Genomic DNA, 22,047 nt, shown 5'->3' with positions numbered 1-22,047 from the left:
TCTCCGGGTGCTCCGGTTTCCTCCCACAATGCAGGTTAGGTGGATTGGCCATGCTAAATTGCCCCTTCGTGTCCAGGGATGTGCAGGTTAGGTGGGCTTATGGCGATGGGACGGGTGAGTGGACCTGGGTAGGGTGCTCTTTCAGAGGGTTGGTGAAGACTCGATGGGCCAAATGGCCTCCTTCTGTACTGTAGGAATACTCTGATTCTATATTTCTTTCAGACACCCGTCACGTTCTCCGACTCTCAGTTTGCAATGCCATTGGAGGTCTGAGAGTATTCTTCAAACCTGCTCTGACTGTGAGCAATGCCACAAGTGGTCTGCTGGTGTGGTAATTTCCAACTCGCTGTGAGCAATGCCACGCAAGGTCTGCTAATATTCCGAGTTTCAACTTGCTGTGAGCAATGCCACAGAAGGTCTGCCAGTGATCTGAGTTTAAGTCTTTGTGAGCAATGCCACAAGTGGTCTGCTGGTGTGGTAATTTCCAACTCGCTGTGAGCAATGCCACGCAAGGTCTGCTAATATTCCGAGTTTCAACTTGCTGTGAGCAATGCCACAGAAGGTCTGCCAGTGATCTGAGTTTAAGTCTTTGTGAGCAATGCCACAAGAGGTCTGCTGGTGTGGTACTTTCCAACTCGCTGTGAGCAATGCCACGCAAGGTCTGCTAATATTCCGAGTTTCAACTTGCTGTGAGCAATGCCACAGAAGGTCTGCCAGTGATCTGAGTTTAATTCTTTGTGAGCAATGCCACAAGAGGTCTGCTAGTGTGCTAAATTTTCAACTCACTGTGAGCAATGCCACGAGTGGTCTGCTCGTGTTTCAATTCTTTGTGAGCACTGCTACCAATGGTCTGCTGGTGTTCCGAGTTTCAAATCTGTGAGCAATGCCATGAGAGGCCTGATAGTATTCATGGAATCATAAAATCCCTACAGTGCAGAAGGAGGCCGTTCGGCCCATTGAGTCTGCACCGACCCTGTGCAAGACTACCCTACCTAAGCCCAATCCCCCGCCCTTTCCCCGTAACCCCACCTAACCTTTTGGACACTTCGGGGCAAATTAGCGTGGCCAATCCACCTAACCTGCACATTTTTGGGTTGTGGGAGAAAACTGTCGCACTCGCAGGAAACCCACGCTGCATAGTTGGAGGCGCCATCTTTCGCATGAGGACATTAAACCCCGTCCGCCCTCTCAGGCAGATGATTCCTTGGCATTATTTTGAAGAAAAGAACCGGCGAGTTCTCACCTGTGTCCTGCCCATATTTACCCCTCAACCAGCAGCACAGGTGGCTCTTACAGTGCTCTTTGTGGGAGCTTGGTGTGTGCAGATTGGCTGCTGCCTTTCGTTTACATTAGAGCAGTAACCGCACTTCAAAAAGTACTTAATTGGCCGTAAAGCACTTTCAGATGTCTGCTGGTTTGGAAAGGAAGCAGAGAAATGGAAATCTGCCTGTCGTTCATAGCCCTGTAGGTATTTCCATTCAAATATTCATCCTGTTCCCTTTGGACAGTTACAATTGAATCTGTCTCCACCACCCTTTCAGACAGTGCATCCCAGATCATAGCGATTGACTTTGTGAAAACCGTTTTCTCATGTCACCTCCTGTTATCCTACGAGTCGCCTTAAATCTGTGTTTTCACCACCTCTATCAACTCTCTCCTCAACCTTCTCTGCTCCAAGGAGAACAATTCCATCTTCTCCAGGTTCTGCACACAAATAAATTCTCTGGTACCTAATAAATCTCCCCAGCACCCTCTCCAAGGCAGCTTTTCCTAAAGCGTGGAGGGCTAGAAATGTTGGCATAATTAATTGTTCAGGGGGAGATAGTTGTGTGGGAGGTGGGAGTGGTACTGGATAGGCCATACTTTGAGGAAACCGGCGAACCACAAGACACGGCAAGCTCTCAAATGGAACCCTCAAGGAAAGAGAAAGCAGAGCAAGAAACAAATGGAGGTGGGATAGAGAAAAGGAGATTGGAGCCAAGGGTTATACATGGCAACAACTGGAGAGTTTGGCACAAGACGGGATTAGGTGGAGAGTATTTGCCTGTGGCCTTTGCTCCATCAAGGAGTGACAAGGAGAAGAAGAAGAGGTGTATAGTGGTAATGTCGCAGAGGCCCAGGCTAATGCTCTGGGGACACAGGTTCAAATCCTATCACGGCAGCTGGTGGAATTTAAATTATTTTTAAAAATAAATTTAGAGTAACGCAATTATTTTTTTCCACCTAGCCTGAACATCTTTTTGGGTTGTGGGGGGGCGAGACCCACGCAGACACGGGGAGAATGTGCAAACTCCGCACGGACAGCGACCCGGGCCCTCGGTGCCGTGAGGCAGCAGTGCTAACCACTGCTCCACCGTGTCAGCCCTGATCCCATACAAAACTAAAAAATGAGGCTGAAGAGATGGCAGCCAGCAACCGTGGAAGATGGCGGGGGAGCAGTGAATGTGGAGAAGGATGCTCATTGGCTGGTGACAAGTAGTGTTGCCATAGTAACAGAGCATGGTGGGCCTGTGCAGATGCTCAATCCATTGAGAAGATTTATGGATAAAAGATTACACTGATAAGCGTGGCTGAGTCAGATTAGCTCACAGAACTAAATATAAAGGCTCCCATGAGGGGGGCAGCTAGAAATTAGTTCCTTACGGGAGAAGGAAGCACTAACATCCGTCCGAGATCCCTGCGCTCGATAGCATGGAGATTGATACTGTGAAGTGGGTATTAGCCGTCACCAGCGTAGCTGACCAAAGCTTTGTGATCCCAGATGGTTAATGGTTCTCCTCCTGGACTAGATGAGGAATCCAGGTTTGGATAACGGTTTGTAATCTCCTACAGCCCTCGGAGATCTCTGCACCCCTCCAATCCTGGCCTCTGGTGTAGCTTCGATTTTCATCGCCTTCAATTGCCTGTGCACTAGTCTCTGGCATGCCCTCCCTACATTTGTTCCCCTCTCCTCCCTTTTCTCCCCTTTGAGGGCACTCCTCAGAGCAGCAACGAAGCTCTTGGTTACCTGCCCTTGTATCTTAGCTGTGTCTCGGTGTCAAATTGATAATGCCTTGGGATGTGTTACTATCTTGAAGTCGCTATATAAATGCAAGTTGTTATTGTTGTCGGTAGCAGATCCCTACAAGTATTAAGTGCTCAACGGTTCATGTAATCTCTGAGCTGTGGGCAAATCTTCATCGGCTAAATATTCTGCACGTTATTTCCCTCGCCTGCCCAGTTAGATAATCTCTGGATTGGGCTGTTATAAAAGGCCAAATAATTTGATGTGTTTTTCTTCACTCAATCATTATGGGCCACAAATACTTTCTGGCTGCCAATTTAACAAAGAACAAAGAAAGGTAGAGCACAGGAGAACAGGCCCTTCGGCCCTCCAAGCCTGCGCCGACCATGCTGCCCGTCTAAACTAAAGCAGTTTAGAATTTTTGAGAAGCCAGTTAGATTTTTTAAAATTCTTTCATGGGATGTTGGGCATCGGTGATTAGAATTCATTGCCCACCTCTAATTGCCCTTGGGGGGCGATGGGCTGTTAAGAGTGAACCACATTGCTATTGTTCTGGAGTCACACGTAGGCCAGACCAAGGCGTTAGTGAACCGGATGTGGGGGTTTTATTTGACAACCAGGCGCATTGTTAGATTTTTCTTGACCAGACTTTTGTTAAATTCAAATTTCACCATCTGGGCTTGGAGGATTTGAGCATGGATCCCCAGAACATTACCCTGGGTCTCTGGATTGCTAAAAGTCACCATAGTCCCAGATGATCATCGGCTGCTTTCCACTTTGAGGGGATGTTGCCTTTCTTTTCTACTTTGTCTTTTCTGTGGCTCTGTTCCAATTATGGCAATCAGTGAATTTGCCCTTCTTTCTATGTTGTCTATGTCCGAATGCTTAGAGTCGCCAGGTATTGAATGATACCACCACATGTTTCAACCGGCTATCGGTCAAAGAGCCAAACACCAGTTAGTTAGTTCAAGGTCAAGGGTACTTTATTTACACACAATTAATCATGCAACATAAACACTACTAGTTAACTACACCTATCAACTAAGACAACCTGTACTTAACTTCGGGCACCCGGCTTAGGTCAGAAAACAGTGGCCACTGTTCGATTCTGGATCTATCGGGTTCGAAGGAGTAACAGCTGATCAGCTGGGCTGATCCGTCTGGTAGCGAGCGTTGAACTTGTACTTGCTTCTGGTGTTGCTGCACTTGGCGATGGCCGTGACCGGGGTACCAGGACCAAGAGAGAGCGAACATATGGCAAACTCTTCTTCTTATACTCAGGGGGTTTTCCGCGCTCTTTTGGGCGGTCCTTCTATTTGGGTCTTACTAATTGGGTGATCCCTGATCACTCCGTTCGATTCCTTAGCCAATAAGTGGGCGGGGATCTGGATGGCTGGGCGTGTCCCCAAGCGGTCACTGACCCCGTTGTTTGCGTTTCCCTTGAACAGGGAGTGGCGCCGAAATGTCTGGGACTGTCCCGGTTGCTCGAGTACCAGTCCTTTGTTTTGGTGAAGATGGGCCATCAAATGCTAATCGGCCCCATTAAAATGCTAATTGGACGGAGTTTCGATACCGTCTGGACTTCTTGCTTACAAATATGCATTTCAGGCTCTGAGCCTGCCTGAGTCTTGGCTTGTCCATTTTACCCGCCAGGCTTTGCGAGTTTCTCTGTACCTAGTTGGAAGTGGCCATCCCAGATGGCTACAAGGTGTGGTAGGCTATATTAGGGGTATCGCGGTACCTAGGTGGGATGTACCTTACACTGTAGTATGAGTGGTAGAAACTGCCTGCTGGTTCCGCCCAGCAGGCGGAGCATAAGAGACTGTGTTTCACCCACAGCAGTCATTCTGTACCGGAGCTGCTGGGGTAACTACTTGTTCATTAAAGCCTTCAATTGGACTACAATCTCGCTTCAGTAGTGATTGATCGTGCATCACAGGGGAGAGGTGACTGGTGGTGATTTAACCCGAGGATCAGCCTGCCTCAGGCGAGGGGCAAGGTTGAGAAGGCGGGGCCTTCATGAATAACCTCAGCCGGTACGGGAATTGAACCCACGCTGCTGGCCTTAGCTCTGCATCACAAACCAGCCAACTGAGCTAAACCGGTCCCATCTGGTGACAGTACCACTCCACCACTGCCTCCCCATAAGTGGATGCTTACAGGGTGTTTCACTCTGAATTATCATAGAATTCTGAATCACCCACTGCTTGACACTGAGGTGCATTCGATGTGCTGATCTTTTTCGGGGAGCTTTAATGTAGAGTGATACAGTACTCTAATTAATGTATTCCAGTAATACATGGTAATATCAACTATAAACATGCACATTTGGAGCAGGAATTGGCCACTCTATGACCAAGGAGATTCAGACCATGGTAGCATTGTGGATAGCACAATTGCTTCACAGCTCCAGGGTCCCAGGTTCGATTCCGGCTTGGGTCACTGTCTGTGTGGAGTCTGCACATCCTCCCCGTGTGTGCGCGGGTTTCCTCCGGGTGCTCCGGTTTCCTCCCACAGTCCAAAGATGTGCAGGTTAGCTGGATTGACCATGATAAATTGCCCTTAGTGTCCAAAATTGCCCTTGGTGTTGGGTGGGGTTACTGGGTTATGGGGATAGGGTGGAGGTGTTGACCTTGGGTAGGGTGCTCTTTCCAAGAGCCGGTGCAGACCCGATGGGCCGAATGGCCTCCTTCTGCACTGTAAATTCTATGATGACCTGCTGTGTAAGGAGCGTCTGATTTGATCTCACCCCTTTTACATTTTGTCTAAAGATCATTCCCTCCGTGTGATAGAGCAATTCCTGACAGTCCCAAATACTATATCTGGTCATTATCACATTGCTGTTTGGGAGCGCACCGTGTGCCAATTCTGCAGCAGTGACTATCTTGTAAAAAGTACGTCATTGATTGTGAAGGGTAAGTTCTTTCTTGGACATGACAACATTTCCGAGCAGTTCTCTTGTCCAAACCGCCATTGACCGCAGACTGAGTTCTATTTCTGTACCTCTGCCAACAATAGGTAAGTGAGTAGGTTATTGCGGTGTGGGAAGTGACATAATCTGCTGCTGGTGTAAATGATTAATGCTGTACTGTTCTAATTAAAATTCTGCCACCTGCATTGTTTGTGGACGATGTATCTGTTTCATGTGCCAATACGGTCTGAAATCAGTACGACTAGATAGCTTTAAACTACTCGGGGAGTGGAGTGGGGAGGGAAGCTCCAACTAGTGCACAGCTTGCTGCAGGTTGATGTATAATACGTTCTGCTCAATCTCTCTCTCTCTCAGACTAAGTTTACGTTGGGAAATATTTTCAACACAGTTAACTAATAATTCCTCGTGATTCAGGCTCAAGCCTGTTGTCCAAATGCAAGTCTATTGCACAGACATTACTGAACCAGATGCGTTTTTACGCCAATCAGCAATCATTTCATGGTCATCATTAGCTTTTTAATTCCAGATTTTTATTGAACTCAAAGTTGCTCGGCTTTCTAACCTTACATTTGAAGTCTATAAAATGTGTGCACAGGTCTGAACTGGTAGCTAACTGATCCCGGCACACATGTTACAATGCTGTGGCCACACAGCACAACAGCTGAACTTGTCCTTGTTGTCCATTCAAGTTCATCATTCAGGTTCTAATGGGGCCATTGGATCACAGTCACACCCCTATCCAGGACAAAGCCCGCAGAACAAGTCATCCTGGACAGAGGCTCCGAGGAGTTCGGCAGCGCAGGTGGGTAGAATCACAGAAAGGTTACCGCACAGAGAGAGGCCATTTGGCCTTGCGCAGATTCTGCGTTATGCCAGGTGAGAAGGTTACAGAGCTGCTGCCAGAGGAACCTTGGTGAGTTGCCGAATGCATCAAGTGGCTCCAACAGAGGGTACTGAGCTTCTGGCAAATCGACACTGATTCGTTGAGGTGTTGCCATGGAGAATGCACCAAGAAACTATTATAACCTTCTTAGTTGTTTAGTTTTAAAAAAGCAGCAAGGCCTGGGCATGTTCCTTTTGCCTGCAGAGGATAGATCCCTGCATTTGAATATATACAGTTTCTAGCAAGAGTAAGTGAGCCACATTGCGAGCCCAATTGATAATCTTTCCCAGCCCTTATCTCTGCCATGGCCAAGAGCAGGAATCCAACCTAGTACAAGAAAGAGGCCATCACAGCACCACCTTCTCAGGTGGCAAGCAGTAATAGGCAAAGAATGCTGGTTTTTGCCAGCGACCCACATTCCAAGAACGGATGTGAATAAAAGATCTTGCCCCCATTTCTCTGCCTTTTCCCTGTATCCTGCACAATGATTTTATCTGTTGTCCCGACAGGAGACATTGCGGATGGAGCAGCTGCAAGAGTCGACAGCCAACCTGGACCTACAGCAGGTTCCCAGCGTCTGCCCAATCAACCTCCTCCAGCAAAGGGATGTCCCGCGGGTAGATCCTACAGCACCTGAGCCGGGCCTGAGCACTCACCTCCGCAAATTGAACTGCTGCTCGGAGTAAGAACTGGGGGTTCAGTGTGCACAATACAGTAACATCTAGGTTCTAGAGAAAGACAGACATGCATTTATCGAGCGCCTTTCACAACCTCAGGACCTCCCAGAATGCTTCACAGCCAAGTATTTATTTTTAAAGTGCGGTTATTTCTATAACGTAGGAAAGGTAGGCATCAGGTTGCACGCATCAAGGCCTCTCAAATGGCAATGGGGTAATGACCTGAACGTCTGATTTTATTGATCGTGGTCAAGAGGTATATATTGGCTGGGATACATGGTAGAACTCCTTTGTTCTTCTGAGGGCAAGCAGAGACTTGGTTTAACACCTCAACCTTAGCCTGGCCACATTTGCAACACCGTGTCCTGATAGAATCATAGAACCATAGAAAAGTTACTACTCAGAAGGTGGCCATTCAGCCCATCTTGTCCATGCTAGCACCCGGACATTTCTAATCCCACCTTCCTGCACCCGGTCCTCAGCCCTGTAACTTACAGCACTTAAGGTGCGGATCCAGGTCCCTTTTAAAAGAGTTTAGGGTCTCTGCCTCCACCACCAATTTGGGCAGCGAATTCCAGACTCCCATTACCCTCTGCATAAAAACGTTCTTCCTCAGGTCCCCTCTACACCTTCTGCCTCTTATCTTGAATCTGTGTCCCCTGGTTCTAGAATTCTCCACCAGGGGAAACCATTCTATCCTGTCCATCCCATCTCTTTCCCTCGTAATTTTTTACACCTCAATTAAGCCACGTGCATATTGGCATAGGGAGGCAAGAATAAGGGAAGTTAACACGTGGCTGAAAGAGTGGTGTGGGAAAGAGGGGTTCCTTTTCATGGGACACTGGCATCAGTTTTGGGACAGGGGGGACCTATACCGTTGGGATGGTCTCCACCTGAACCGAGCTGGGACCAGTGTTCTGGCGAAAAGAATAAATAGGGTGGTCAATAGGACTTTAAACTAAAGATTGGGGGGGAAGGGAAAGTCAGGGAACCAAGAGGTGAAGTAATCAGTGGGAAGCGTAGCTGCTTAGGAATACAAAAAAGCACGAAAAGACAGAACTCAGGAGAGGTTACGATAGTCCCCAACCCACAAACTATGACACAGTGTATGGAAAGGCTCAGTAAACCAAGGTCCACCACACTAAGAAAACAAAAAGGGACGGTCAATAGAGAATTAAAGGTGCTATATTTAAATGCGCGCAGTGTACGGAACAAGGTAGATGAGCTTGTGGCCCAGATTGTGACTGGCGGGTATGATGTGGTAGGCATCACAGAGACATGGTTGCAGGGGGTTCAGGACTGGCATTTAAACATCCAGGGATTCACAACCTATCGAAAAGACAGGGAGGTGGGCAGAGGGGGCGGGGTTGCCTTGTTAATTAGGAATGAAATTAAATCAATAGCACTAAATGACATAGGGTCAGATGATGTGGAGTCTGTGTGGGTAGAGTTGAGGAACCACAAAGGCAAAAAAACCATAATGGGAGTTATGTACAGGCCTCCTAACAGTGGTCAGGACCGGGGGCACAAAATGCACCACGAAATAGAAAGTGCATGTCAGAAAGGCAAGGTCACAGTGATCATGGGTGACTTCAATATGCAGGTGGACTGGGTAAATAATGCTGCCAGTGGACCCAAGGAAAGGGAATTCATTGAATGTTTACAGGAGGGCTTTTTGGAACAGCTTGTGATGGAGCCCACGAGGGAACAGGCCATTCTGGACTTAGTGTTATGTAATGAGCCAGACTTGATTAAAGATCCTAAAGTAAGGGAGCACTTAGGAGGCAGTGATCATAATATGGTAGAATTCAATCTCCAATTTGAAAGAAAGAAGGTAGAATCAGATGTAAAGGTGTCACAGTTAAATAAAGGTAACTACAGGGGCATGAGGGAGGAACTGACGAAAATCGACTGGGAGCAGAGCCTAGTGGGAAAGACAGTAGAACAGCAATGGCAGGAGTTTCTGGGAGTAATTGAGGACACAGTGCAGAGGTTCATCCCAAAGAAAAGAAAGGTTATGAGAGGGGGGATTAGGCAGCCATGGCTGACAAAGGAAGTTAGGGAATGCATCAAAGCAAAAGAGAAAGCCTATAATGTGGCAAAGAGTAGTGGGAAGTCAGAAGATTGGGGAGGCTACAAAAACAAACAGGATAACAAAGAGAGAAATAAGGAAAGAGAGGATCAAATATGAAGGTAGGCTAGCCAGTAACATCAGGAATGATAGTAAAAGTTTCTTTAAATACATTAAAAACAAACGGGAGGCAAAAGTTGACATTGGGCCGCTCCAAAATAACGCTGGTAATTTTGTGATGGGAGACAAGGAAATAGCTGAGGAACTAAATAAGTACTTTGCGTCAGTCTTCACAGTAGAAGACATGAGTAATATCCCACCAATTCCGGAGAGTCAGGGGGCAGAGTTGAATATGGTAGCCATCACAAAGGAGAAAGTGCTAGAGAAACTAAGAGGTCTAAAAATTGATAAATCTCCGGGCCCAGATGGACTACATCCTAGAGTTCTAAAGGAGATAGCTGAAGAAATAGTGGAGGCGTTAGTTATGATCTTTCAAAAGTCACTGGAGTCCGGGAAAGTCCCAGAGGATTGGAAAATCGCTGTTGTAACCCCCCTGTTCAAGAAGGGAACAAGGAAAAAGATGGAAAATTATAGGCCAATTAGCCTAACCTCGGTTGTTGGCAAGATTCTAGAATCCATTGTTAAGGATGAGATTTCTAAATTCTTGGAAGTGCAGGGTCAGATTAGGAAAAGTCAGCATGGATTTAGTAAGGGGAGGTCGTGCCTGACAAACCTGTTAGAGTTCTTTGAAGAGATAACAAATAGGTTAGACCAAGGAGAGCCAATGGATGTTATCTATCTTGACTTCCAAAAGGCCTTTGATAAGGTGCCTCACGGGAGGCTGCTGAGTAAAATAAGGGCCCATGGTATTCGAGGCAAGGTACTAACATGGATTGACGATTGGCTGTCAGGCAGAAGGCAGAGAGTTGGGATAAAAGGTTCTTTTTTGGAATGGCAACCGGTGACGAGTGGTGTCCCGCAGGGTTCAGTGTTGGGGCCACAGCTGTTCTCTTTATATATTAACGATCTAGATGACGGGACTGGGGGCATTCTGGCTAAGTTTGCCGATGATACAAAGATAGGTGGAGGGGCAGGTAGTATGGAGGAGGTGGGGAGGCTGCAGAAAGATTTAGACAGTTTAGGAGAGTGGTCCAAGAAATGGCTGATGAAATTCAACGTGGGCAAGTGCGAGGTCTTGCACTTTGGAAAAAAGAATAGAGGCATGGACTATTTTCTAAACGGTGACAAAATTCATAATGCTGAAGTGCAAAGGGACTTGGGAGTCCTAGTCCAGGATTCTCTAAAGGTAAACTTGCAGGTTGAGTCCGTAATTAAGAAAGCAAATACAATGTTGTCATTCATCTCAAGAGGCTTGGAATATAAAAGCAGGGATGTACTTCTGAAGCTTTATAAAGCATTAGTTAGGCCCCATTTAGAATACTGTGAGCAATTTTGGGCCCCACACCTCAGGAAGGACATACTGGCACTGGAGCGGGTCCAGCGGAGATTCACACGGATGATCCCAGGGATGGTAGGCCTAACATACGATGAACGTCTGAGGATCCTGGGATTATATTCATTGGAGTTTAGGAGGTTGAGGGGAGATCTAATAGAAACTTACAAGATAATGAATGGCTTAGATAGGGTGGACGTAGGGAAGTTGTTTCCATTAGCAGGGGAGACTAGGACCCGGGGGCACAGCCTTAGAATAAAAGGGAGTCACTTTAGAACAGAGATGAGGAGAAATTTCTTCAGCCAGAAAGTGGTGGGTCCGGTGAATTCATTGCCACAGAGGGCGGTGGAGGCCGGGACGTTGAGTGTCTTTAAGACAGAAGTTGATAAATTCTTGATTTCTCGAGGAATTAAGGACTATGGAGAGAGAGCGGGTAAATGGAGTTGAAATCAGCCATGATTGAATGGCGGAGTGGACTCGATGGGCCGAATGGCCTTACTTCCGCTCCTATGTCTTATGGTCTTATGGCCTTAAGTCACCCTCCCAGTCTTCCTTGCTCCAAGGAAAATGACCCCAACCTATCCTTGTAGCCACACCTTTCCAACGCTGGCAATATTCTTGTAAACCTCCTCTGCCCTCTCTCCAGAGCAATAACGTCCTTCCTGTCATGTGACACCCAGAACTGCACTGATTTGCTTCCCTCGTGCACTGATCTCAAGTCCCTGCCTGAGGTGGACTAGTTGATTTCCACCAGGTTTAAGGGGCTTCAGCTATCAGGACAAACAGAGAACTTCCTTGGGAAATTTCTGGACAGTATCCACCTGTAAGTGTGAGCAGTGCAAGCGGTAATTACTCACTGTCAGATACCCTGGACCAATCCCCTTCCTCGGGCTGAGGAACCAGTCTTGTGAGTTAAGTTATCCCCCCCCCCCCCACCCCCCGCACTCCAACCCCCCACTCCACCCCGCCCCAGCTGTTGAATGCATCGCATACAGCAATGGCACCTCATTTCCTTCACAGACCATTGTGCTTGAGATATTAGACTGTTAAAGAGTTGGCCATGCACTGCCAACAGTTTGCGATACTTGCCGTTATAGATATTCCTGCTGGGGTTGATGGACACACCCAATTTACAGCATAAACTACATAATCAGAAACAAAGGCCCATCCCCTTACCTTTTGCGCAGGAAGTCTTGAATTAAAAGTCAGTTCAAGTCAATGGTTGATACCAGGGAGTACTGGGCAGAAATCTTGCCCGTTCGTTAACTACATATAGGGCACAATCTTCCGATCCTGCCAACAGTGGGAAGCTTGGTGGGTAAGACAACTAAATTTAGCCTGAGGCCAGAAATCAGCTTCCCGACAGCGGGACGAACTTTAGCAATTACATTCCTAGGATTTTAAAGACGGGTTAAAGGTAGGTAGAGCAATATCAGGAAGCCCTTTTGCACACATTAGAATGGCATTGATACTCATTAAAAGACTACCTCCCTGGTAATATGTTCCCCCTCCATTTAAGTTTCCTGCCTATCAGTAATTAGAGCATTCACTTTTGCGACCGCACATAAGTGACGTGCAGCAGGCGAGCTCGACGTCTTCCATGGTTAATGCAGATTTACCGCTGCATTGTCCTCTTTGGGGAGTGTGTGCAAATGCAGGCCCAGGGCTGGATGGTGACAGCGCATGTGGAGGGTGATCAAGGAAGTGAGGAACAGTTAGCGTGGAAGAGTGGAGCAGTGACAGGGGAAAGGTGGAAAGGGATAGTCCGGATGCCCTTTAAATATGGCGCCCAGAGAGGAGAAGGCATCACTGGAAAGGATCAAAATGGGAGGAAGAGTTGGGAGAGGATATGGAGGAGGGGTTCTGGTGTGAGGTGCCCCGGAGAGTGAACGATTCCACCTTGTGCGCGAGGTTGGGGCTGATACAGCTGAAGGTGGTATATAGAGCACACCTCACGAGGGCGAGGATGAGCCGATTCTTTGAAGGAGTAGAAGATGTGTGTGAACGTTGCGGGGGAGGGGCCCCGCTAATCACGTTCATATGTTTTGGTCCTGTCCAAAGCTAGAGGATTACTGGAAGGAGGTTTTTAGGGTAATTTCTAAAGTGGTGCACGTGAAACTGGCCCCGGGCCCTCGGGAAGCCATATTCGGGGTGTCGGACCAGCCAGGGTTGGAAACGGGTGCGGAGGCAGATATCGTAGCCTTTGCCTTGTTGATCGCCCGAAGGCGGATCCTGATGGGATGGAGAGCATCCTCTCCACCCTGTGCCCTGGCGTGGCGGGGGGACCTGTTGGAATTCTTGACTCTTGAGAAGGTTAAGTTTGAACTGAGGGGAAGGATGGAGGGGTTCTACAATTCATGGGCATTATTCATTATGCACTTTCAAGAACTGGATAACATCGACCATTAGTTGGGGCGGGTGGGTGGGGGGAGGAGGGGGTCTGTGTGTGCCAATAGTGACTCTGGGTAATCCCTGATTCCTTTTTGTCATTTGTTTGTGGGAACATGCGGGCTAATGTTTGGGGGTTGGTGGGAGGATGGGATCATTGTTATTGATTTGGGGATTGACATATTTGTTACCGATTATTGTTTATTGTTGGTGGGTGTAAATTTGGGAGAAAATGTGAAAAAGGAGAATAAAAATATTAAAAAAAAAAAAAAATGGCACCCAGACCTTCAACCTCATGAGGTAACACCGAGGATCGTGACTACCTTGTTGCCCACCTCGACAATAATCAGCTCATGGATGTATATTTAATAGGATGAACAGCACAAAACCACACTTGGTCAGCCATCCTACCCTCCCAAATGAGCAGCTATCACTCCCACTTTTGTGCCCGCCCCAAAGCTAGTCTCCAGGATGGCAGATTCCTGCTATAGAGTCACATGAATACTGTGGAAGATTTTAAAAAAAATCTTTTGATTGGCTTTTCTGATATTTATAAACAGTACTGCGGCACATTTTTGAGAGCTCTGATCAAGTGCAAATCATTCTGTTACATATCGCATCTATGTATAGAAGCGTGTTTGCATAGCTGCAGTTGGTCCCATCGTTTCTGAATGAGGGAGGGGAATGATGGGCACAGTTGCTGCCAGCGTCCGCTGCCTCGTTGTATCCCCTGCAGAATGTGTGTCGGTGGACTTTGGATGCACTCCCTGTACCCTCGATCCTAGTTAGATAGCCTTTCCAATTCACAGCTGGCGTGCGTGATCCAGATAGAGTGGACTTGCACAGTACTGGTGGGGGTTGAGGTATTTTCTGTGTGTAGAACTCACAAGGCTTGGGTCACTGTCTGTGCGGAGTCTGCACATCCTCCCCGTGTGTGCGTGGGTTTCCTCCGGGTGCTCCGGTTTCCTCCCACAGTCCAAAGATGTGCAGGTTAGGTGGATTGGCCATGATAAATTGCCCTTAGTGTCCAAAATTGCCCTTAGTGTTGGGTGGAGGTGTTGACCTTGGGTAGGGTATGGCCTCCTTCTGCACTGTAAATTCAATGATAATCTATGATTAATCTTGGACAAAGGTTCGGCACAACATCGTGGGCTGAAGGGCCTGTTCTGTGCTGTATGTTCTAAGGCGACAATGGGTGTGATAATTGTTGTGTCTTGTTGTTTGCTTCCTTAGTGTGTTTCAGTGTACACTGGTGAACATTCCACACACCCTGGCACTGCTGAAGCAGGTGAAGCTTCCTCTTGGTCTTATCTTCCAACCCTTCAAGGATTCCAGGGTAGGTCGACTGGAATGGGATGAGCATTTACCCAGGCTGCTTGGATCCTTAATTTATATTGTGCCTTCTTTTCTGAATTAGTTGACATTTTAAAGACAGGGTCATAGATATTTTTTCGATAAGGGGATCAGAGGGTATGGCAAAAATTGACCGGACTGTGACGCAGAACAGCCAGGATCTAACAAAATGGCAGAGGAAGCTCAAAGGTTCCATACCTGCATCTATCTTTCTGATATTATGGGCTCACCTACGTTGCTCCCCCATGTGTCCCTTCTCAAAAGTGGTAACATCCTTCTGATGATTGGATGACCAGAACTTCCCACTGTACTGACCAACTTTCATCTTCCTTAGATTCCCCAAGCAATCCCAGAGCTATTGCTCTGCCTGTCCGTAAGGAGCCATAGCTTACAAGGGACCTTAAGGACCTCTCTGTTTAGAGAGAGAGAAAAGTAGTAATAGCTTGAGAAGCACAACTCTGTATCAAGAATGTCTCCTACTCTTAGAACCTGCCCTTGGCATAATGGGAGGGCTTGCAGGTTGCTTGGCAACCTCTTTGGTTGAGCCATGAACGCCCTCCTTTCCACAGCCAAGTGGCCCTGGAGTGGGACTTGAACCAGGTCAGAAGGGAAAAACAGTTCAAAATTGCCAAAGGTCAGTACTACTGGAGTTCCATTTTCAGGTGCCAGTAATTTCCAGGTTTTACTGTTTCTTTTCCCTTCTAGATCAGCTGGGGGCGGCAGGGTGGCACAGTGGTTAGCACTGCTGCCTACGGCGCTGAGGACCCGGGTTCGAATCCCGGCCCCGGGTCACTGTCCGTGTGGAGTTTGCACATTCTCCCCGTGTCTGCGTGGGTCTCACCCCCACAAACCCAAAGATGTGCAGGGTCGGTGGATTGGCCACGCTAAGTTGCCCCTTAATTGGAAAAAAATAATTGAGCACTCTAAAAAATTTTTAAAAAGGAATCAAATCTTCTGGATCAGAGGCAGCGGCGCTAGAACCTGAATCACCTGAGCTCGCGATTGCCCCACTGTGAATAATCGATCGTTCCTGATGGAATATCCTGCATATTTGCAAATCCACCTTCCAAAGGACCGCGCAGGTGCAGTTACATTAGTGTTGGCATTTCTGTCGGTGTCATCACATGACTTTCTGCCTCCCCTTGCCCCACCCCCACACGCCCACCATTGGTCAGTTGACACATTCACTGTTGCACAGTCCGGCCTCCCCTACAGCCAATGGGAAAACGGGAAGACTATTCACTACCCGATTGAATAATTCCTGCCTCTCAGTAAAACTACCTTTTATTCCCCCCAAGTCTGATACTTTTATTATAATAAAAATCAGCAAAAGTCTTCAAAGAATTCTTTATTTCCAAGCAGTTTTTTTTTTATTGCCATCTTCGTTTTCGTTCCTCCCATCTCTGGTCATCATAGTTTGGAAGCCTGAGAATGATCTTCGTACAATGTGTAAGTTACTGAGGGGACGCAACGGGGAGAATGCTGAGAGGCTGTTTCCTCTTGCGGGCGAGCCTAGAACGGGGGGGGTGGGCACAATTTAAGGATAAGGGATCTCCCACCTATGCTGGCGACGAGGAGGAATTTCTTCTCCCAGAGGGGGTCATTAGGCTTTGGACTAAAAGAGAAGATACTGGACCATCGAGTGGCACGGTGGTTAGCACTGCTGCCCCACAGGGACCCGAGTTCGATTCCGGCCTCGGGTGACTGTCTGTGCGGAGTCTGCACGTTCTCCCCGTGTCTGCGTGGGTTTCTTCCGGGCGCTCCGGTTTCCTCCCACAGTCCAAAGATATGCAGGTTAGAATGGGTTACGGGGTTAGGGCAGGGGAGTGGGCCTAGGTGGGTTGCTCTTTCAGAGGGTCGGTGCAGACTCAATGGGTCAAATGGCCTCCTTTTGCACTGTAGGGATTCTATGGAGGCGATTCTCCGATATTGAGCCCAAGTGTTCGCGCCGTCATGAACGCCGTCGCGTTTCACGACGGCGCGAACAGGGCCCGGGCACGACCTATGACCAAATGGGCGCCACGCCAACCCGCGCATGCGCAGTTGGGGCAGCCCAATACTGCGTATGCGTGGGGAACGTCTTACGCACGCCGGCCCCTCACCAACATGGCGGCGGTGTTCTGGGGCCGCGCGCGGAAGGTGGTTGGCCCGGGGCGGGGGGGGGGGGGAGAGAGAGGCCGGCCCGCTGATCGGTGGGCCCCGATCGCGGGCCAGACCCCATCGGAGGCCACCCCGGTGAAGGAGCCCCCCTCCCCCCCCCACAGGCCGCCCCCCCCAGCGTTCCCGCAGAGTTCCCGCCGGCAGCGACCAGGGGTGGACGGCGCCGGAGGGAATCTGTCATGTCGTAGCGGCCGCTCGGCCCATCCGGGTCGGAGAATCGCCGCTCGCCGGTTCTGCGAGCGGCCCGGTGCGAATCGCGCGCCGCTGGTTTCCGGGGGGGGGGTGGGAGAATCGCGTGCGGGGGTCGGGGCGGCGTGGCGCGGTTCGCGCGGTGATTCTCCCACCCGGCGTGGGGGGGGGAGAATAGCGCCCTATATCTATGTCTATCTCAGCAGTTCTGACAGCATCTGGACTGAGAGAAGGGAGGTAATGTTTCGAGTCTGGAAGACTTTGTCAACGTCATCCAGACTCAAAACCTTTGCTCCCTTTTCTCTCCACAGATACTGTCAGACCTGCTGAGATTAACCAGTATTTTCTGTTTTTGTTTCAGATTCTAGCATCTGCAGTAATTTGCTTTTATACACACCAGTCTTTGGAATTCCCTCCCCCAGAGACCAGTGGAGGCTGGGTTATTGAATATAGTCAAGACTGGGTTTGATAGATTTTTGATTTACAATTCAGGGAGTCAAGGGTTATAGGGGACAAGCAAGAAAGTGGCATGGAGACCACAATCGGATTGTCTGCAGCCTGATTGACAGGCGAACCGGCCTACTTCTGCTCAATTTCTTGCGATCTTATGCTGACAGCTATGTCCGGGAGGTTAGTCTCTCAATCCTGTAGAGCTGATGACCTTAAGCTAGGTTAAGGAGCAGTGATAACGCCACGTTATTTGGAATAAATAGTAAAATATTGATAACATGTTGCCTGCTGGTATTCCAGGAGCCTCCACTGCTGATCACTGATGTGCCCCCTCGCTGTACAACATGCCAGACCTACATCAACCCCTTCATCACCTTCATTGACCAGCAACACTGGAAATGCAACACCTGTTTCTCGCTCAATGACGGTAGGAACACCTTTTTGAAATTTAGAGTACCCAATTCATTTTTTTTCCCCAATTGAGGGGCAATTTAGCGTGGCCAATCCACCTACCCTGCACATCTTTTGGGTTGTGGGGGCGAAAGCCACGCGGACACGGGGAGAATGTGCAAACTCCACACGGACAGTGACCCAGAGCCGGGATCGAACCTGGGACCTCGGCGCCGTGAGGCCGCAGTGCTAACCCACTGCGCCACCGTGCTGCCCTGATGGTAGGAACACTTGTAGGTGATTGACTTAATCTGCTCTGGCAGCATGCAATGGTCAAACCCAAGTTTGATAAATAATTGATACCTTGAGAGTATGTGGTTGGGTCAAAGAGGTCAGGTGCCATCACAAGGCACTGGGAGAAAGCTCAAGTGGATTGAAACAACAATTTGAACGTGGGATCTGACACAGGACCCAGCAGAGTCATTCACAGTTTTATCTCCTATTGCTCCTATTTAAAGGTTTTCGATATGCAAATTGGCAGGGAGAAGGTGCCTATATGAAAATCACTTATTGTCACAAGTAGGCTTCAAATGAAGTTACTGTGAAAAGCCCCTAGTCGCCACATTCTGGCGCCTGTTCGGGGAGGCTGGTACGGGAATTGAACCGTGCTGCTGGCCTGCCTTGGTCTGCTTTAAAAGCCAGCGATTTAGCCCAGTGTGCTAAACCAGCCTCATAGCAGATGAAGAACATATTGTCATAATATACACCGGTATATTATGGTGCAGACACACACACACACTGATGGACATGCAGTGGGACCAATCAGCATACACAACACCGCAGCCAATCACCAGTGAGAGCACACGCACTATAAAGACAGGGGACAGGAGAGTTCCCGCTCATTCTAGTAGCAGCCAGCTCGAGGCACAGAGCTCACAGCCTGCAACACAGACATTCACCATGTGCTGAGTGCATGACCTGGTTAGGACTAGGCAAGGGTCAACAGTTAAAGCTGGTATTGCATTTACCCACAGTTCAAGTATGTTAATATAGTTAACCTTATAATAAAATAGAGTTGCACCACTTCCGGTGTTGGTGACCTGTTTGTGATCCAGAACACCCAACACATCACATATCAGCCATAATACAATGGCGGAGCAGACTCGATAGGCTGAATGGCCTAATTCTGCTCCTATAACTTATGATCTACAGGCGATGTGCCATTAGTAACTGGTATAATCACACACGTTTATCCACTGATGGGAATTAAGTTGCCCTGGCTGTAATTTCTCCAGATGTCAGGCCTGGTTTAGTGTGGAACAATCTCCCGATTTTCCATAGGCTCGGTGACGAATAGTCTCTGGGGAAAGTAACTGGTGTCGAGGCGCAAACGTATACCCGCACCTTCTCTCTGCCCGTGGTAACTCTGAGGTTGAATAGCCAACTGTCTCTCTGCCCTCCACAAGATTAACTTCACAATTGGGAGGTGCCACTAAGAGGTGATGCATGGAAGCAGCCCAGTTTTAGCCTGATAAATACTCTCCACTTACCTGGAAGTGTGCAACTCCACCAACAGTCAGAACGTTCAACACCAACCAGGGCCGAGCAGCCTTTAGCTTGGCAGCCCAACCACTTGTTTGTGTCCCAAGGTGGTTCAAAGTTATTCATCAAAGCCAAGCACGGTGGCACAGTGGTCAGCACTGCAGCCTCACAGCGCCAGGGACGCGGGTTCAATTCCGGCCTCAGGTGATTGTCTGTGCGGAGTCTGCATGTTCTCCCCGTGTGTGCGTGGGTTTCCTCCGGGTGCTGCGGTTTCCTCCCACAGTCCAAAGATGTGTGGGTTAGGTGGATTGGCTGTGATAAATTGCCCCTTAGTGTCCAGGGATGTGCAGGTTGGGTTGCGGGGATAGTGCGGAGTGGGCAGGGGTGTGGGAGAGTGTTCTTTCGGACGGTTGGTGCAGACTCGATGGGCTGAATGGCCTCCTTCTGTACTGTAGGGATTCAGTGATTCTCACGCCAGTGAGTAAACTAAAAACGCAGCAAGAGATTTGTGGGGTTCACCGAAGGGTAGAAGATGTTTTTTGAAAGATGGGCAAGGTGAAGGGGTTATGACAGAGAATTCCAGGTTTGGCAGGGTTAAGGGTGGTGAGGAGTGAAGCCTAACCCTCTGCAGCCAATAGCAGGGTGGCAGGAGTTGAGCACTGACCATGTAGTAAAGCTGGAAGAGGCAGCAGACAAGGGTGTGATGGTAATAAAGTGCAAGGTAGCAAAGGGCTCAGCAGTGAAAAAGAAAAGTTTTAAAATCACTGGGTGGTTGCAGGTTACAGGAGGTTGGTAAGGATTGGGGAGAAAGGTAAGCAGGACATGGTGAAAGGTAGGATGTGACACAGATGTCTTGGACTTCATCTCCAATTTTTTTCTTCCTCCAGTTCCTGGGAATTTCCTCTACGATCCCATGACGGGCAGTAACTGCAACCCACACAGTCGGCCAGAGCTACAGCATGCAGCATTGGAGTTCATGGTGCCGCTGGAATATCAGGTACAAGGTGATTCACTGCAGAACACAAGTGTCAGCTACACTCTGTCCAACTGTACAAATCACCTGTCCCAGCTACACCCTGTCCAACTGTACAAATCACCTGTCCCAGCTACACCCTGTCCAACTGTACAAATCACCTGTCCCAGCTACACCCTGTCCAACTGTACAAATCACCTATACCAGCTACACTCTGTCCAATTGTACAAATCACCTGTCCCAGCTACACCCTGTCCAACTGTACAAATCACCTGTCCCAGCTACACCCTGTCCAACTGCACAAATCATCTGGACCAGCTACACCCTGGCCAACTGTACAAATCACCTGTACCAGCTACACCCTGTCCAACTGTACAAATCACCTGTCCCAGCTACACCCTGTCCAACTGTACAAATCACCTGTCCCAGCTACACCCTGTCCAACTGTACAAATCACCTATACCAGCTACACTCTGTCCAATTGTACAAATCACCTGTCCCAGCTACACCCTGTCCAACTGCACAAATCATCTGGACCAGCTACACCCTGTCCAACTGTACAAATCACCTATACCAGCTACACCCTGTCCAACTGTACAAATCACCTGTACCAGGTACACCCTGTCCAACTGTACAAATCACCTGTCCCAGCTACACCCTGTCCAATTGTACAAATTACCTGTCTCAGCTACACCCTGTCCAACTGTACAAATCACCTGTCCCAGCTACACCCTGTCCAACTGTACAAATCACCTGTACCAGGTACACCCTGTCCAACTGTACAAATCAACTGTACTAGACACATTCTCTACCATTGCACAGAATACCTGCGCCAGGTACACCCTGTCCCTCATTGAACAATACATCCTCTGTCAACCTGCAGAACGTCTGTGCCAGTCCCTCTCCATAACTAGGCCTGACTGGCAGAGGCATGTGATCAGCCATTGGTGGGAAGGGGGCGTGGGTGATAATGAGCACTATCTGGTTTGCTTCAATTTCAATCCCCCCCCCCCGTAAGCAGTGCCGCGCTTGTACTTCACACCCTCCCCCGAGGGGACAGCTGTGGTGAAGAAGTCGCACTCTCCAACACTGGCTAACACATCCCTGCTGTTCACCCATAAACCACTGATCACCGTGTCACACTTTGTGCGAATCACCCTGACTGACGGGAGAACGATGTTACTGATTGTTCTCTGTTATCTCTGTCCTTGATCAGGCTGGGCGCCCACGGCCTGTAACATACCTGTTTGTGTTTGATGTTAGTTACAACGCGGTGGAAACTGGTTACCTGGGAATTGTCTGCAAAACCCTGCTGGAGAACATCGACAGGTGGGCCATTCAGTATCTTGTCTTTTCAATCTACTTTGTAAATGGAATAAACATTTGGCAATCAATCTGTGTGCATGTCAAGATGTTTTTGATGTGAATATCAGGTCTGTTAAGTCAGAAGGTTGTAGGTTCCTGGCCAACATTCGACATAAAGCAAACAGCGCCAAAGACCATTAACCTTACATTGTCGAATATTGGATCTTGCTGTGTCGAGAATGGCTTCTTGCTCTTGCAGGTGAGGCGATTATGTGCT

General features: G+C 48.6%; 1 protein-coding gene across 4 annotated transcripts in view; it reads left to right on the top strand.

The window, feature by feature from the left end:
- The window catches only part of LOC140403507 (protein transport protein Sec24B-like), a 62,651-nt gene that overhangs the window by 6,336 nt on the left and 34,268 nt on the right, over positions 1-22,047 (top strand). For 3 of the 4 annotated variants that reach the window (XM_072491446.1, XM_072491447.1, XM_072491444.1), the window contains exons 3-8: positions 6,626-6,738; positions 7,329-7,501; positions 14,642-14,744; positions 17,861-17,987; positions 20,380-20,489; positions 21,682-21,794. In XM_072491446.1, the coding sequence (XP_072347547.1) occupies positions 6,626-6,738; positions 7,329-7,501; positions 14,642-14,744; positions 17,861-17,987; positions 20,380-20,489; positions 21,682-21,794 (739 nt within the window). Of the gene's footprint in view, positions 1-2,749; positions 2,803-6,625; positions 6,739-7,328; positions 7,502-14,641; positions 14,745-17,860; positions 17,988-20,379; positions 20,490-21,681; positions 21,795-22,047 lie in introns of those variants that run through there. The other variant, XM_072491445.1, reaches the window with a different exon arrangement.

Source organism: Scyliorhinus torazame, chromosome 28 (genome assembly GCF_047496885.1).
Source record: "Scyliorhinus torazame isolate Kashiwa2021f chromosome 28, sScyTor2.1, whole genome shotgun sequence".
Lineage (NCBI taxonomy): Eukaryota > Metazoa > Chordata > Chondrichthyes > Carcharhiniformes > Scyliorhinidae > Scyliorhinus > Scyliorhinus torazame.
Note: the sequence above shows the minus strand (reverse complement) of the source record. Positions and strands in the feature narration are given on the sequence as shown.